Here is a 16,433-nt window from a genome sequence, read left to right as displayed (position 1 = left end):
TTAGTAGACCCGGGCGCTGGGAGAAAATGAGCAAACCCCGTAAGGCACGCAAGGGGGCTGGCTGACCGCGGACACACATTCACGTGCAGATAAACCAGGCAAAAAACAGGTAGTGAGACAGACTGCAACTCAGAGCCCCAGTGATGTGAAATAAAGCCTAAAATAACTGATTGGGAAAACTTTTGGGGGTTGAGGTGCTGGGAGAGGCTCTCAGCCTCACAGGAGAGTTTGTTGGAGAGACCCACAGGGTCCTAGAATGTACACAAACCCACACACCTGGGAACCAGCACCAGAAGGGTCCAGTTTGTTTGTGGGAAGTGGTAGAGGGGACCGAAATCCAAGAGAGAGCAGAACAAATGCCACTGCTCCCTCTCTGACCCCGCCCCCAGTCACAACTCAGGGACTGGGTTGACCCGCCCTGGTGAACACCTAAGGATCCGCCCCTCACTACGTAATAGGTGTGACCAGACCAAAACATTGTGGCTCAAGAAGAAGAACAGCTCAAAGCCCCAGAGCCAATACTTCTGATACCCAATACCCAAGTGACCAAGAGATAGCCAACCTATCAGATGCATAGTTCAAAATACTCGTGATCGGGATGCTCACAGAACTGGTTGATTTTAGTCGCAAATTAGATGAAAAAGTGTGAAGGCTACACTAAGTGAAATGAAGGAAAATGCACAGGGAACCAATAGTGATGGAAAAAAAACTGGGACTCTAATCAATGAAGTGGACCAGAGGAAGAAATAAACAACCAAACAGAAAAGAATGAAGAAACAAGAATTCAAAAAATTGAGGAGAGGCTTAGGAACCTCCAGGACATCTTTAAACATTACAACATCTGAATTATAGGGGGACCAGAATGGAAAGAAGGAAAGCAAAAAGTGGAAAACTTATTTGAACAAGTAATAAAGGAGAACTTCTCCAATCTGGCAAAGGAAATAGACTTCCAGGAAGTCTGTGAAGCTCAGAGAGTTCCAAAGAAGTTGGACCCAAGGAGGAACACACCAAGGCACATCATAATTACATTAGCCAAGACTAAAATGAAGGAGAGAATCCTAGAAGCAGCAAGAGATAAGAGGACAGTCACCTACAAAGGAGTTCCCATCAGACTCAGCTGATTTCTCAAAAGAGACCTTACAGGCAAGAAGGGGCTGGAAAGAACTATTCCGAGTCATGAAATCCAGAGACCTACATCCAAGATTGCTCTATCCAGCAAAGCTTTCATTTAGAATGGAAGGGCAGATAAAGTGCTTCCCAGATAAGGTCAAGTTCAAGGAGTTCACCATCACAAAGCCCTTATTATATGAAATGTTAAAGGAACTTATCTAAGAAAAAGAAGATAAAAAAGATGAACAGTGAAAGGACAGCAAACTCACAGTTACTAACAACCACACCTAAAACAAAAGCAAACCAAGAGGACAGCTAGATCAGGAGCAGAACCATAGAAATGGAGATCACATGGAGGGTTAGCAACAGGGAATTGGGAGGAGGAAAAGGGGGAGAAGGTACAGAGAATAAGTAGCATAGACGGTAGGTAGAAAATAGACAGGGGGAAGGCAAGAATAATATGGGAAATGTAGAAGCTAAAGAACTTGTGACACATGGACATGAACTAAAGAGGGGGAATGCGGGTGGGAGGGGGTGTGCAGGGTGGAGGGGAATGCAGGGGGGAAATGGGACAACTGTAATGGCATAATCAATAAAATATATAAAATAAATAAAACAAAAATGGATGAGATTGATGTTACTGGTGTCATTGAGCATTTAGAAAATTTCTATTTTGTCATTTCATTTTGTATTTGGAGCCAATTTATTGTTTTTCCGGACTTATGTTTCTTTGGGTCCCTGGGAAATTTGAAGGCTCTTAGCCCAGAATCATCTCTCCTGCCCAGTGACTCACACGGTCCTGCTCTGTCTGCCCAGCTGTGACACTGGGCACGTCCCTGCACCTGCTGGGTCTCAGCATTCTCCTCTGGAGAAAGACTACCCACCCTACAAACCAAGCAGAGTGATTCGGCGAGATTCCCCTGAGCACCCCACTGCTGACCTATTTTTACTTCTCGGCGAGTCTTTATCCTGGCTAGGCTGTGCCTGTTTTATGGGTAGAGACCACGTACTCAGCTCCGGGGTCCAGGCTGATGCCTGGTGCAGGGAGGCACCCAATACATGTTTCTCCCCTTGCCATCTCTAAGTTTGTCATTTCTATTGCCAAGTCCTTTGCCCAGGCTGTTCCCACACCAAGAATACCCCCCTTCTCTTTCCAGGCTTCCACGCATCCTTTAAAATCCAGCTCAACCCCTCCTCTTGGGAGCAGTCTTCCCAGACCCACACACCCTCCTCCCAGTTCTCAACATCGCTGTAGAGTGCTCGGAATTTACAAAGGAAACTTTAAGTGACAAGCAGAGAGCCGGTAGTGTAGCGGTTAGAACTAGGGCCGTAGGCACAGTTGGGCTGGGATTCTTGTCCTACTGCTGCCCTTGCTGGCCTTGTGACCTTGGCAGGTCACTTCCATCTCTTGCCCTTGATCTCCTCTGCTGTGGGAAGGGCAGGAAACACTCACTGTGCAGGGCTGTTAGGTGGATTCAGGGGAGCTCCACATCCCCCAGGGGCCTTTGTAAACTGTGAAGTACAGTGCCCAGGAGGGATGAGAGTCAATGCTACAAAGGAGGACAAGTTGGTGGGGGCTGGAGCCTGGACGAGGGCGGGACATAAAGGGAGCTTACCCATTTTTATTTGGGCTGCTTGTCTTCTTAGAGTCATGTGAGTTCTTTATATATTTTGGAGATTAAACCCTTGTCTGAGGTGTCATTGGCAAATATGTTTTCCCATACAGTTGGCTCTCTTTTTATTTTAATACTATTTTCTTTAGCCATGCAGAAGCTTTTTATTTTGATGAGATCCCATTTGTTTATTCTTTCCTTTATGCCCCTGGCTCTAGGGGACATATCAGTAAAAATGTTGCTGCATGAAATATCTGAGATTTTCCTGCCTATGTGCTCCTCTAGAACTTTAATGGTGTCACGACTTATGTTTAAATCTTTTATACACCTTGAATTTATTTTTGTGTATGGTGTGAGTTGGTGCTTGAGTTTCATTTTTTTGCATGCAGCTGTCCAGGTCTCCCAACGCCATTTGTTGAAGAGGCTATTTTTACTCCATTTTATGTTGCTGCCCCCTTTGTCAAATATTAATTAACCATGGAGACTTGGGTTTATTTCTGGGCTCTCTGTTCTGTTCCATTGGTCTACATGCCTGTTGTTATGCCAGTACCAGGCTGTTTTGATTACAGTGGCCTTGTAATAGAGTTTGTATCAGGTATTGTGACCCCTTTTACTTTGCTCTTCTTTCTCAAAATTGCAACAACTATTTGGGGTCGTTTATGGTCCCATATAAAATTTTGACGTGTTTGTTCTATGTCTGTGAAATATGCCATTGGTACTTTAATAGGTATCGCATTGAACCTGTAAATTGCTTTGGGTAGTATGGACATTTTGATGGGCAAAGGACTTGAACAGACACTTCTCCAAGGAGGACATACAGAAGGTCCAGAGACACATGAAAAGATGCTCAGTATTGCTAGCTATCAGAGACATGCAAATTAAAACCACAATGAGATACCACTTTACACTGGTCAGAATGGCCATCATAAACAAAACAACAAACAACAAGTATTGGAGAGGTTGCAGAGAAAAGGGAACCTTAGTGCACTGTTGGTGGGATTGCAGACTGGTTCAACCACTATGGAAAACAGTATGGAATTTTCTCAGAAAACTAAAAATGGATCTGCCTTTTGACCCAGCAATTCCACTGCTAGGTTTATATCCTAAGAACCCTGAAACACCAATCCAAAAGAACCTATGCACCCCAATGTTCATAGCAGCACAACTTACAATAGTCAAGTGCTGGAAGCAACCTAAATGCCCATTAGTAAATGAGTGGATCAAAAACTATGGTACATTTACACAATGGAATTCTATGCAGCAGAAAGAAAGAAGGAGCTCCTACCCTTTGTGACAGCATGAATGGACCTGGAGAGCATTATGCTAAGCAATATAAGCCCGGCAGTGAAAGACAAATACCATATGATCCTGCCTTTAATAGGAACCTAGTGAACAAAACAAGCAAACAAGCAAAATATAACCAAAGACACTGAGATTGAGAACAGGCTGACAGCGACCAGTGGGGAGAGGGGAGGGAATTTCAAGGGAAAGGGGGAAGGGTTTGCAGTAATGAGTATAAAGGACACATGGACAAAAACAAGGGGGTGTGGAAACAGGAGGGAGGTGGGGAGGGCTGGGGGTGGGCTGGGATGGGAGTAAAAGACAGAAAACTGTACTTGAACAACAATTTTAAAAAATAAATAAATAAATAATAAAAAATAAAGGGGGCTTACCTTGCTGACAACTGCAAAGACCCTTTGCCGAAAGAGAAGCTCATGTTTCTCCTTGGGCATCTCCCTGGGGAAGAAGAAGTAGGGGGTGGCAGCCAGGGCCACCACGCCAGCAGAGATGAGAAAGCCCAGCCACCAGGCACCCACCCATCGGGGGTCCTTTGAGGTCAGGTTGATACCACCTGGAAGAGAAGACAGTTAGGTTCAGGATGGGTCATCATTTCTTGGCCACCACCCTAGGACAGACCTCTAAGACGTAAGGTAGGCCGAATGGAGTGTCAGGAAATCTGGGTTATAATCCTGGCTCTGCCATTGATGTCCTGCATGACCTTGAGCAAGTCCTGACCATGTGTGGGCCTCAGCTTTCTCAGCTACTGAGGCAATGTGTGTAGTGATCAAGGTCATAGATTTTGGAAATGGACCGCCGGCTCAAGTCATTTAACCTCCTTGTGCCTCAGTTTCTTCCTCTGTAGAACACAGATATCAGCAGTGCCTCCATCACAGGGTTGCTGTGAGAATCACAGAAACGAATACACGCACAGAGTAGTGCTGGCACACAGTGTGTCTTGCACGGGTGTTGGCTCCTCTTCATTTTACTCCCACTGCTGTGATTGTTATTATTAACCTGATGGTTAGGACCACTCTTGCGGTCCTCAGACCTGCAGGATGATTAAAATCACTGGAGGTGTTTATCAAAAATACCTGGTCATTATTTGGGTAGGTATTATTTTACCCAAATACCTTGGGTAATCTTACCCAAGACCAGCTTAGAATGACCATGTGGTAGGATGGGAAGGTGACCAAGGAATCCGTACCTTTAACAGTTCCCCCAGATGATTTTTATCTCCCGTAAGGTGTAATTAGAACTAGATTATTCCAGATGCATCTCCTGTCTGGAGCTCCCCATTCCCCATCAAATCTCTAGACCCCACAGCTTCTTGGGTACTTCCCCCTTCGATCGCCACAGTACCTGTGAACACTGTATAGCAATGGGAATGTGTGACGACTCCAGCCCCACGAGTCAGACTGGCTCCCAGGTAGCTGACCCTGAACTCCTCCTTAGCAGAGGCCAGCGTGCACAGTTGGCACCCAGCAAATGCACCTACACACTGGAGCTGGAGTAGGCTTTAGCACGGTACCTCCTCCACTTATTATTCCCCCTGTTTCTGTGCCAGGCTGAGGAGAACTCACACCTGCATCTCCCTAATTCCTCTGCTTCTCACATACCGGTCTGTGCCTGCTGTGGACACAACCCACCCACCCACAAAAGCCCCCAGAGAGACAGAAGGACTAGGTTCACAGGAATATCCCATCTGTCTGTGCAGGTGCCACATGGGTAGGATGATGCCAACAGAGTCGGAAAACACACCCTTTTGCCCTGAGCTGGGTGTGTCTTAGAGACTAGGGAAGCCTTGGCTCCTGAGGCAGAGGAGTTACTTCAGCTCCTAGGCCCAGCTTTCAAGAAGAAGGGAAGGCAGAAGTGGTGTGGGGCTGTTTCAGTGGCTCTTGTTCAGAGTTGCCCAGACCTGTCCTGGCTGGAGATTCTGGTGAGCAAAACTGGAATAAGAAGCAGAATCTGCATGTCTTCCTATCCATACCTGCATCACCTGAGATTTCTAGGGCTCTCTGGAAAATCTCCAGGTGAGGGATAGGACTTCTGAGCAGCAGAAGGCATAGTTGGGGGCTCAGCACTGCCTAGTGTGACAAGCAGGCAGCTGGGAAGCCACAGTGACCCATTCTAAGAGGAATCCTCTCACACTGCCCGCAGGGTGCCAGGGTGCCAGGAGCCCCAGGCTCCTCCCTTTTGGCTGCCTTCATAGCAAGCTTTGACCTTACACCTTGGCCCACTCCTACCTCTCCCTGGATCAAGGACCACTGTTGTCCAATGGTGCCCTTGGCACAGGTTCCCACACTGAGGTGGTCAGAACTGGAAGGGTTTTTCAAGGCCACCCAGTAAATTCCCACCAGAGAGAGGCCCATGGGAACTGAGCCCTGCTCTGAAAGCTGTCTCTGGCGTGCCAATGTCCTGTCTGTTTCACCTAGTCCTTTCCCCCTAAAGATGGGAGCTCTCTGTAGGCTGAGAACATGCGCCCCTGTCTGCCCACAGCGTGTCTGAGCATGGGGCTGGGGGCCGGGGGGCCGGGGCCCGGGGTGACTCCGGGATGGAATAAGGTGAAGACATAATAACAATGACAACAACCACGACCCCTCCTCTGATAGAGCATTACAGCCTGTTTCCATCATCACACTGGGTTCTGGCTGAGCCTTTGGGAGACAGGACTAAGATTACCTCAAAGATGGGGGGAAAAGAGAGGTTGAGAGGCATGTCCAAGGTCAGTGGGATTGTGTGATTTGAACCTGGACCCCCTGGCTCAGTATCTCCTATAAGAACAGTGGTCAGTTAGCTAGTATCTGTATGCCCCTGGAGCTCACCTTCTGGCATTCGGTTAATGTCCACATAAAGTCTCAGCATAAGGCCACCCAGCCCATATGCCATGCCTGGCCCCATCATCGTCACAGCAAACAGGATCCCTGCAACAGAAAACCTAGGTTAAACTGCTCTGGCCCTGGCTCCCCTCAGTGGGTCAGTGCCTGCCCACTGTGCAAGAGCAGCCTGGCTCCCCTGCGCAGAAAACTTTCTAGGGTTTCTCTGGACCTTTACTGGCCACATGGGAGAGAACCCAGTCACCCTGCCTCCCCCTCATTTGAGGCCTCTGGTCCTCCTGCCTGAGCCCGGCTCTCCCTCTGAGCCTGAGGAGCGGGCCCCTTCCTCACCGAGGTAAAGGGGTGAGTTGTTGTCGTGGGCAAAGTCGTCGATATAGGAGATGCCGAAGGGCTGGATGGGCACGCCGCCCACCCCGAGCAGAGTCTGCGCCGTGAACATGATTGCCACCAAAGCCAGATGCTTGGCCTCCGTGTAGCCTGAACAGCTGCTGCCATTGGAGGGGACCGGGACCGAGGTTGCAGGCTGGCACAGGGAGGCCTCGAAGTCCTGCGGTGTGTCCACTGAGAGGTGATAGAAAGCATTAGGACAATAGCTAAGACTTTCATATAGCACTTTCTGGTTTCAAGATAAGTGCTTGTGTATTTAAATCATTTGACCCCCCCCCTTCCCTTACCACAAACTCAGGGAGGGGTGCTCTCATTGTTCTTATTTCCCAGATGAGGGGGCTGATGCTCAGGCAGCAACGAGCAAGGGTAGGGTCAGGACTGGAACCCAGGCCGCCTGGCTCTGAGTCCACACTCTTAAACCACCCTGCACACTCTTTCTGAGCAGAGCGGGTTTGCACCCTTGGGTGGGGTGAGGTCATCAAAGGTGACTAAGTTTGAACTGGGTTGAGAAGAACAAACAAGCTTTTCCAGAAAAAGAAGGTGGGAAGGACTATTCCAGGAAGCAGTCGCCACACATTGCAAACCTCGGGGGCTTAAGAAGTTCAGCACTGCTGGCAGAGTGTGTGGGGCAAGGCCAGGGTGGAAGGCAGGGCCCGGCAGGGGAGGGGGGCTGGGGCTGAACTGGTGTTCTTGGCCATCCTGCTGGGGTGGGCTCAGTTTGGGACCCCAACGCAAAGTTCAGTAAAGGGGCATTTCTTAATTTAGTACAACACATTCATTCCTTGCAGCTCACCAATATTTGGTGAGCAAACTTCAGGAGACCCTCATGTTATTATTATCTCAAGTGTGGATCTAGAAGTGGCCTTCCCTCTGTGGCCTGCCCAGCTGGAAGCAGCTAGGACTCAGAGAGAAAGCTGGGTGAACCAAGGTTAAAAGCCCAGACCTTCAACCCAGCCTGCTTGGGCCAGGCACTGTGACACTTTTTAGCCTTCTGAGTCTCCGTTTCCTCACCTCTCAAGAGAGTCCCCCAGAATGGAAGTGCTACAGAAATACAGAATTCAGAGACAGAATAATTCAGCCGTTCAGAGCACAGGTACTAGGGCCAGGCAACCAGGGCGCGTCATAGCTCTGCCACCTGCGTGCCTTGGGCATGTCCCTGCCTCTCTGAGCCTCAGTTTCCTCCCTTGTAAAAATAGGACAGGGCTAGCACCTGCACGTGGGGTCATGAGCATGAAGAGCGGGAGAGGCGGGTGGGTGGCTGGGTAAACGGGAGGGTGGGAGAAGGCAGGGATGAAGCAAACGCTCAGGCTGCCTGGGCCACTCGGTAAATCCATCTGACTCCTGGTATCCATCTGACGCGCAGGCCTGCTACACAAACCCCGCTGGGCTCAACAGGGGCTTCACTATTCCTGTCTAGCATTCTTCCATTTTTAAATTTGTTCATTCACTCATTCATTCTTAGTTTCATCAGCACCACGGCTTCTTGTGAGGATTCAATGCATTAATACAAGCAAAGTGCTCAGAACAGTGTCTAGTGCATAGTAAGTGGTGGGTGATACTGTTTACTCCACAGACATCTCCCGAGGACCTACTACTGCCAGGCCCCAAATGGGCTGTGGTGTCCATTCGCCTCCACCTCACAAAAAGCAGTGGCATGCAAGCAGTTCCTCACCGAGACTGGCTCAGGGAGCCTCACCCCAGGACTCTACCCCACCCTGATCCATTCGAGTTAGGGCTGAGAGAGGTGGTGCGGGTGGGCTGGGAGGACTAGCAGCCGTCCTGGGAAGCCAGGCCCATCCTGCACGAGGAAGGCCCAGGGATCCGCCCGGTGCCCAGATGCTGCTCCTCAGGCCCACCTCCCACCCGGCCCCTCCTGCTCTTACCGGGGCTGGTGCTGTCGTAGCGGTACGGCTCTGAGATGAAATGTGGAAGGGCCATGAGCAGGCCTGCCAGGGCCACCAGAATAGCCCCATAGCCGATCAGTCGGGGCCGGTGTACCCTGCTGCCAAAATAGCTCACAAACACAATCAGGGCCGTGTTCCCCACCTGCAATAGATAAGGAGACCCGTTAAAGTGGAGCAGAACCCAGAGCTGGGGCTGCGCCATCCCTGCCTTCATTGCCAACCTCAGTGTTCCCAAATGCACGGTGGACCGGCTGGCTAGATAAGAATCAGATTGTGGGTCCTCCTAGGAAGGGCAGAAGTGAGAGCAGAGGGGACACATTTGGAAGCTCAATTTCATTCTGGAACTTGGGTTGGATCCCATAATAGAATATGAAGGGGGGCCATCAAGGAAAAGGGTTTCGAGTTTCTGGGATGTCGTGAATGAGAGAAACAAATAGAACTTAAAGCCAGATGACTAAGTCTTGGAATTTTGAGCCTTGGAATCAAAATCCTAGCATGCGGGCACAGGAGGGGCTTCAAGGGCTTGCAGATAAGAAGCAGGCCCTTCCATCAGAAGCTGGGGTGAGCATCCCATTCCACTGCTTACTGGCTGGAGGCCACGGGTGAGGTCCTCACCCCCTGAGCCCCAGGCTCTTCAATGGTGGAGTGGTGGAGTTGGTAGGACGACGGACCCTGAGGGCCAGAGACAGAGAATGACTTGACCAACATCCCAGAACTCAATAATGACATTCTCTTCCCGGAGATGAGGTCTAAGGAATATCTGGGAACTCGGTGTAGCTGGCAAAATTTGAGTTGGAGGAATGTGACACATCACGCCCAGGGGACAGAATTTCACAGAAATCTCTGGGGGTGGGGAACAGCGAGAGTGATCTCTGAATGGGGCCTTCTGAAACATCTGGGCAGGGAGGGGCTGGGCATAGCTGGACTCCATCTCCAGACCCACCCAAAGCCGTTTATTTCTCTCTGGCTACCAAGCCCAGAGGCAGAGGCTGTGGATCCTTGGCCAACTCTGAGGACCAGACTTCCTGCCATGGCATCACTCCCTCCCCACCCGCCCCACGGTCCCAGAATTTTGCCTGTCACCTAGTTTAACACTCTCTTCCTGCCGTGATTCCATCCAGGGACAGGCAATAAAGAAAGAGGAACCAAAGGGTAGGGGGCTGGGTATGGGGACACTGGCTAGCTCCAAAATACCCCACATCCCCCACTAAAGTGCCCCCCAAGGGCAGGATTGCCAAATACTGTAACTTTACAGGGAGGGGGAGGTCTTCTCATTAGGCTTTGTCCAAACTGGTGGTTCAACTCTTTATCAGCCAGGATGATGCAGAAAGAGCCAGCTAAAGAGGGCTCGGGAGACGGCTGTGACAGGGTTGCCTGCAGGCACCGGGAGCGGAAGGGTTTATGTCAGGGTCCGTGGGGGTGTGTGTCTACTTCAGGCCCACCCCATGGCAGGCAGGACCAGTACCTCATTAAAGGCGGCCAGCAGCCCCGAGGTCTGGCTGGAGAGGCCAAAGCGTTTCTCCACCGTTGAAATGGAGCTCTTCAGGTAGCCGGAGATCATGAGCTGGGCCAGCTGCAGCAGACTGTGGCACAGGACGAAGAACTGCCGGAAGGAGGGGCCACAGTGATGGCAGTGGGCAGAGGGACAGGAGGCAGTCAGAGAGGTGGAGTAGGGGAAAGGGGGAGCATAGGGCCATGAGAGGAGCGAAGAACAGAGATGAGGAAATGGGAGACAGACACACAGGAGGAGAGTAAGGGAGAGTCGAGAACAAGAGAAGAGTTATTGGAGTGTCCATAGCTTCCCATTCAAAGAGCAAAGCTTTCCTGGGTGCCCTCAGGGGCTCCAGGGTTTACCCGATACCCACGTGACTGAGAGTAGGGTCTCATAGGCCTAGAATAGTAGAGTCCCCTCTGACCCTCAGAGCTTCCAGGGCTGGACTGGACCACCTCCCTGTCCACCTCCCGCCCCTTTCTCCCGGAAGCTGTCCCGCATCCTTCTCCACCTCACCCCCACTCCCCGCCCACCTCCCCCTTTAGCTCCCCCAAGAAAACCTGTACACACCAAATCCCCAGGCTGCCCACTCCCCCCTACCCAGCCCCACCTCAAACATTCCCTCATGCTTCCAAAAAAAAAAAAAAGGCAGAAAGGAATTCTGCCTTAGGAAAGAAAAACTAGTGTCAAAGAGTTAAAGAGTAGAGTTTTTATGCCAGAACTTAATAACATTCACTCTATTCTTCAGAGTCTCATTCCCTCACGTACGAGGTCAGTGCCCCTGCCCCGCAGGGTTATCGTGCACTGATACAGATTCAGGGTCCCTGGGGCTCTTCTCTTTCCCTCTAAGGAAATGAGAGGTAGGAGACTCGTCCCATGCTGCCACGGAGCAGCCCCTTGGTCATTCTGAAAGGAGAGAACATGTACTGATCACTTTCCATGTGGCCAAGATCAAGCTAAGTGCTTTCACAGATCATCCCTCTGATCCTCACAGTCACCCATTCTACAGACAAGGAAACTGAGGCTGGAGAAGGCAGCAACTTGCTTGGCATTACACAGCCTGTCAGTGGCAGTGCTCGCTCTGCCAGGCTTGGGTGGCCCTGCACCGCCAGTCCCTGGGAGGCACCTTGATGTTGTAGAACACGCTTGGCTGCGAGTCCTGAGATTCTCGGCTGGCCATGTCTCCAGGTGTGTCTTCTGTGCCCATCGTGGCCTTGGTGTCCTTGTCTGTCATCTGGGGCTCCTCCCCCACTCGCCCTGTGGGACAAACAGCCCAGGGGTGAGAGGAAAGACAGAATCCGGAGAATGGCCCCGACCTGGGTAGCCCAAGGTATTTCAGGGGTCGGTGAGGATGGGAGAGTCAAAACACCTTCCGACTCCTGAGCCCCAGGAGCTGAAAGGGTCCTTCTTGAGAGGGTGTGTACTCCTTGCGCCCATGTTGGCCGGCCCCTGACTGGGACCACCTGTTTCACACCGTCATTCTATTCCTAGCATAGGCTTGCCTTCTAGGGAGAAGCCGCTGACCCCGTCACACAACTTCAAGCAGTGGCCCCAGAGGCCTGGAGGCAGAGTCTTGGCCACCTTAGGCCTACAGCAGTGAGAGGCCTACACTGGTGCCCCTGGAGGCCGCGTCTGGTCTGGTCTGGCTGGATTAGTCTAGCATCAGATGTCTGAGGCCACTAGGATCAGGGGTGCAGGCTCAGGGCGTGGTCCACAGTCAGGGCATAAAGACTTTTCCTGGGGGCAGTTTGGGAGGGACACCAACGGCCCCAAAGGGCAGCAGGCTGCATGTAATCACAGAGCTAACCAGCCCAATCCCCAAACCATACATCAAACCATGTTGTCAATCGGTGCAGAAAGGGCCCTCCTCAGAGGTCACCCGGTGCAACCAACCTCCCCAGACAGAGGCCTCAGGTGGTGGGCTGGCCCGGGCGGCAGAGCTGTGACTAAACTGGACACTTGGCCCCGTGACACACGTCAGTTTTCTCCCCTGGGAGCCGTGGCAGTCACGTCAGCATCGCACTTATGGCAGCAAGAGGAAAGCTGAGCCCCTTCGGAGGCACCTCCTCAGGTCTCCAGATGTAAATCTCAGCAAGGAGCCAGAAGCTGGGCTTCGGGAAGCTCCACCCCATGGCTCAGATGGAAGCCACCTATACCTTCTGGCAGCCCTGGCCTCCTTGGCCTTCTTCCCCTCCTGGGGCCCCGTTTCCTTCGGAAGCCTCACTCCATTGTTTCATGTGCCTCTCATCCCTGCAGGAGTTTCCTCTCATTCAAGGAGCTCCTTCTGGAGCCTGAAAACTGACCTGAGGACACCTCTGACCAGAGAGGGGCTGGGGGCTCTGCGTGCCCAGACCTGGAAGGCAGACCCAGGGGCGAGGATGCAGAGGACTGGGACTGCTGCAGCAGAGGCTGGGGCTCCTTGCGCTAGATGCTGGGAGGCTGAGGAATTTTTTTAATTGAGATATAATTCACACACCATACATCCACTCTTTTAAAGTACACAAGTCGCTGGGTTTTAGAATAGTCAAAAAGTTATACACGGTCACCGTGAATTCCACAGCGTTCTCATCACCCCAGTGAGAAATCCTATACCCGCCAGCAGCCACTCCCCACCCCTCTCTCCCCAGCCCCTGGTGCGAAGTGGCGCCTCATGTGGTTTTGATTTCTATTCCCCCAAGGGCTAACGATGTTGAGCAATTTTTCATGTGCTCGTCGGCCGTTGTGTATCTTCTTTGGAGAAATGTTTGTTCAAATAACTAGAGGAGCCTGACTGAGGAAGTGGCCGTGAGTGCGCTTTGGGGCCATAAACACTTGGTGGAAACAGGAGATGGTGAAAGAAAGTGACACCTGACAGGGAGGAGATGAGGGGCTGGCTTCATGGAGGGGAGCGGGGGGGAAAACGCTGCAAAGCTCACTGAAGGGCTTCCACACACACCACCCGGGGCATACTGGCGGCACCACTTCTAGGCTCCAGATCCTCTCCCCGGCAGAGCCGGTGAGCCACTCCAGCCTGCACAGATGCTGTGCTACGCTCCGCCTGCTCGGGAAGGCTCTCCACAGCTCCAGGCCTTTGGTGCTTTCATTGTCTCCATGCCTCGGAGGAGGACGCCGAAGCTCAGAGGTAGCTAGCTCTGCTGGTTGCCCTCAGTTCAGGGACTCAAGCTCAGGTCTCAGCCCAACATCCCTCCGTGCTCCCCATGCAGGTTTGATGAGGGGAGAAGCACAGTGCTCTGGCCCAACCACACCTGGCCGCCTAGAACGCAGCAGTGCCTGCCAGCCCAGGGGCCAGGCCAGCCAGAAAATGGGGCTGCACCTGAGGCTGGGAGGGCAGAAGTCACTGACCTGGAGCCTCAGCTCTGAAAGAAACCCAAGGGTGGACAAGGGAGACAAGTCAGTGAACCAGCTCAGAACCTTTCACCCCACTGTGGCCCATTCTACAGCCTTAAGTTCTGAGTAGAAAAGGGAAGCACTGGCCCTAAGACCTTGGGTTCTGAGAGCAACCACCTGTCACTGCATTGAGTGGTCAGCTGGTCACTGAATGCGGCTGGTCAGGCAGGTTTCCAGTCCCCTTTGAGCCCTTCTTAGGGGCTGAGGCCTCTACTAAGGGATCGGCCGCAAACAAGCCAACCTCCCGATGGAGAACAAGACTCCCCTCAGAACGAGGGTTCTGAGTCCAGGGCTGTGTGTCCTCCTCCTGTGACATCCTCAAGGCCCTTCCTGTCCTGTGGAGACTGTCATGGGCCAGCCTTGACAGGAGGGGAGCAGCTGTGGCAGTGAACCTGGGCCAAGCCGGGGTGGCCTGTAGGAATGGAGAAGCAGGGAGCCAGACCCCAAGAAAAAATACCCAGCCCCTTTCTCTCCCAGGAAGGCAAACAAGCTTTTTGTCCCAGGTAGGCCAGGTGGTTCCCAGAGCTGGAGCCACAGCCTCAGAGCTGCCAGGCAGGGGGTCTGTGAGCCCCACAGCCCGTGCATGCTGGCCACTCACACAGTCCACTCATATCCCTCAGCTGGCAAGTCCCAGTCTGGCTAGCCTTTTGGGAGACATGTCTCTTTGCTCTGTTAGTCAGCTACCTGCCTGCAGCTGTTCAGTGAGCTGCTTGGACAGTCACCCTAAGACCTGGTTAGTTAGAATCATCTTTCTTCACACCAGCTGAGTCCGGGGTGACAAGGGCCAAGGTTTCCGAGAGCTGTCAGAGAGGGAAAGGCGCCTTACCCACCTGCTCTTTGCTGGAAAGGCTTGGGGACCTGCTTCCTCCATCCCTCCCAGCTGCCAACAGCAAATCCCAGGGGGATGGCAGCTCCCCAGGTCCTCAGACCTGGGTCTGAACCCCAGCCCCCCCACCACCAGCATGCTGTATGAACCTGGACAAGACCCTTCATTTTTCTGAACCTGTTTCCTCATCTGTAAGGTGAGGATACAGCACCTACCCCAAGGAGAGAAGGCATCCAGGGTGCCTGGCACAGACCTGGCACAGACCCGGCATAACGCAGGCCCCACTGAGGACCACTGCCCTCCCCTGTCCTGATAAACTTCAGGCTCCTCCGGGACTACAAGGCCCAGCTGATCCCATTCCTTTCCATGCACACCCGACTCCTCCAACTTAACACCATCTCCGGATTATCTCTCTCCCTCTCATCCAAGTCCTGGTCACCCATAGCACCCAAGGACCTGGACCCCTTCTCTCCATGAACATTCACTGTCTTGGGAAGTAATTGTCCAGGTTTGAATTCTGCAACCACAGTCCTGCCTCAGAGCCTTGGACCAGTGCCCCCTTGGCCCCTTCATCGGTGATGCAGGGACGATTATCTCCACGTCCCAGTGCAGACAGCATGCACTGGGAACCAGGCCCTTCCACCCCATATTCTGTAGGGACACAAACCACTCCTTACAGTCCAAATTAACTTGACTTTGATATTTCAGTTTTCATTAGCACATTTCCTTCTTATTCTTCCCTGATTGGCCAGACCATGCAAATAGCTTCATTGTTTATTACAGGAACTTCCTGAAAGACTGATCAACTTTTCCAGAGAAACCATTAACAGACTGTACCTGCAAATTCTTGGAATCTCTCTTCCCCAAATCCTTACCATCCTGTTTCCACCCACAAATCCCGTACTGTTGGATCACGATTCCCATCCGATCCCAACTGGGCTCCCCTCAACCCCTCCCTCCCTGCACTGAAGGCGCACCTTAGCACAAACTCCCAGTTCTCCTGGGCAAGCACTGACCTTTCCTCCCACTCCAGGATGCGGCCAAGGTGGCTTTGCCCCTCTTCGTGGTACACAATAGTCCTGTTAACGGGTTGTGTCGGTAATGTGCAAAGCAGCTGTTAAATCAACTTTGTTTTCCTCTCAATCACACAGCGAGCCTTTCCGTCAGCTCTCTGTCCTGCCACAAACACCCCTCCTGCCTCCATACTTGCTGTGTGACAACCACTGTCATTTCTAGAACCTGAGAATTGGAAAAAGTTCGACTGGAGCGCTGAGAAGGTCGGGGGCTGGGACACCCAGCTCTCTGGCTCCCCTCCCCCTTTAGAGGAAGTGGCCTGGATGGCAGAGCTTGTCCTAAGGGTGACCATAGTCGAGCAACACTGTGTGGCGCTGGGCTGGCCTGGGCACACTCACCCTCCTAGCAATCCTCTCGTGTGGCTGCTATGACTCCATAATAGAGATGAGAAAACTGAGGCACAGAGAGGGGAGGGGACTTCAGGGTCTCAGGGTTGGTAAATGGAAAAGCCTGGACTGGATCCCAGATCTGTCTGACTCCTGGTCGCCAGAAACAACCGCATGATGGTGGTTGTTGTAATGACGG

At 52.0% G+C, this 16,433-nt stretch overlaps 1 protein-coding gene across 5 annotated transcripts in view; it reads right to left on the bottom strand.

Annotated features, from left to right (window-relative positions):
* The window catches only part of SLCO2B1 (solute carrier organic anion transporter family member 2B1), a 63,189-nt gene that overhangs the window by 30,796 nt on the left and 15,960 nt on the right, over nt 1-16,433 (bottom strand). For 4 of the 5 annotated variants that reach the window (XM_037038401.1, XM_037038402.1, XM_037038399.1 and 1 more), the window contains exons 2-7: nt 11,748-11,878; nt 10,595-10,732; nt 9,109-9,271; nt 7,169-7,399; nt 6,827-6,925; nt 4,397-4,575 (exon numbers count right to left, since the gene is read on the bottom strand). In XM_037038401.1, the coding sequence (XP_036894296.1) occupies nt 4,397-4,575; nt 6,827-6,925; nt 7,169-7,399; nt 9,109-9,271; nt 10,595-10,732; nt 11,748-11,878 (941 nt within the window). The remainder of the gene's footprint in view (nt 1-4,396; nt 4,576-6,826; nt 6,926-7,168; nt 7,400-9,108; nt 9,272-10,594; nt 10,733-11,747; nt 11,879-16,433) is intronic. The other variant, XM_037038403.1, reaches the window with a different exon arrangement.

The sequence above is a fragment of the Sturnira hondurensis genome, unplaced genomic scaffold (assembly GCF_014824575.4).
Source record: "Sturnira hondurensis isolate 20B ecotype Veracruz unplaced genomic scaffold, ASM1482457v3 Scaffold0024385, whole genome shotgun sequence".
Lineage (NCBI taxonomy): Eukaryota > Metazoa > Chordata > Mammalia > Chiroptera > Phyllostomidae > Sturnira > Sturnira hondurensis.
Note: the sequence above shows the minus strand (reverse complement) of the source record. Positions and strands in the feature narration are given on the sequence as shown.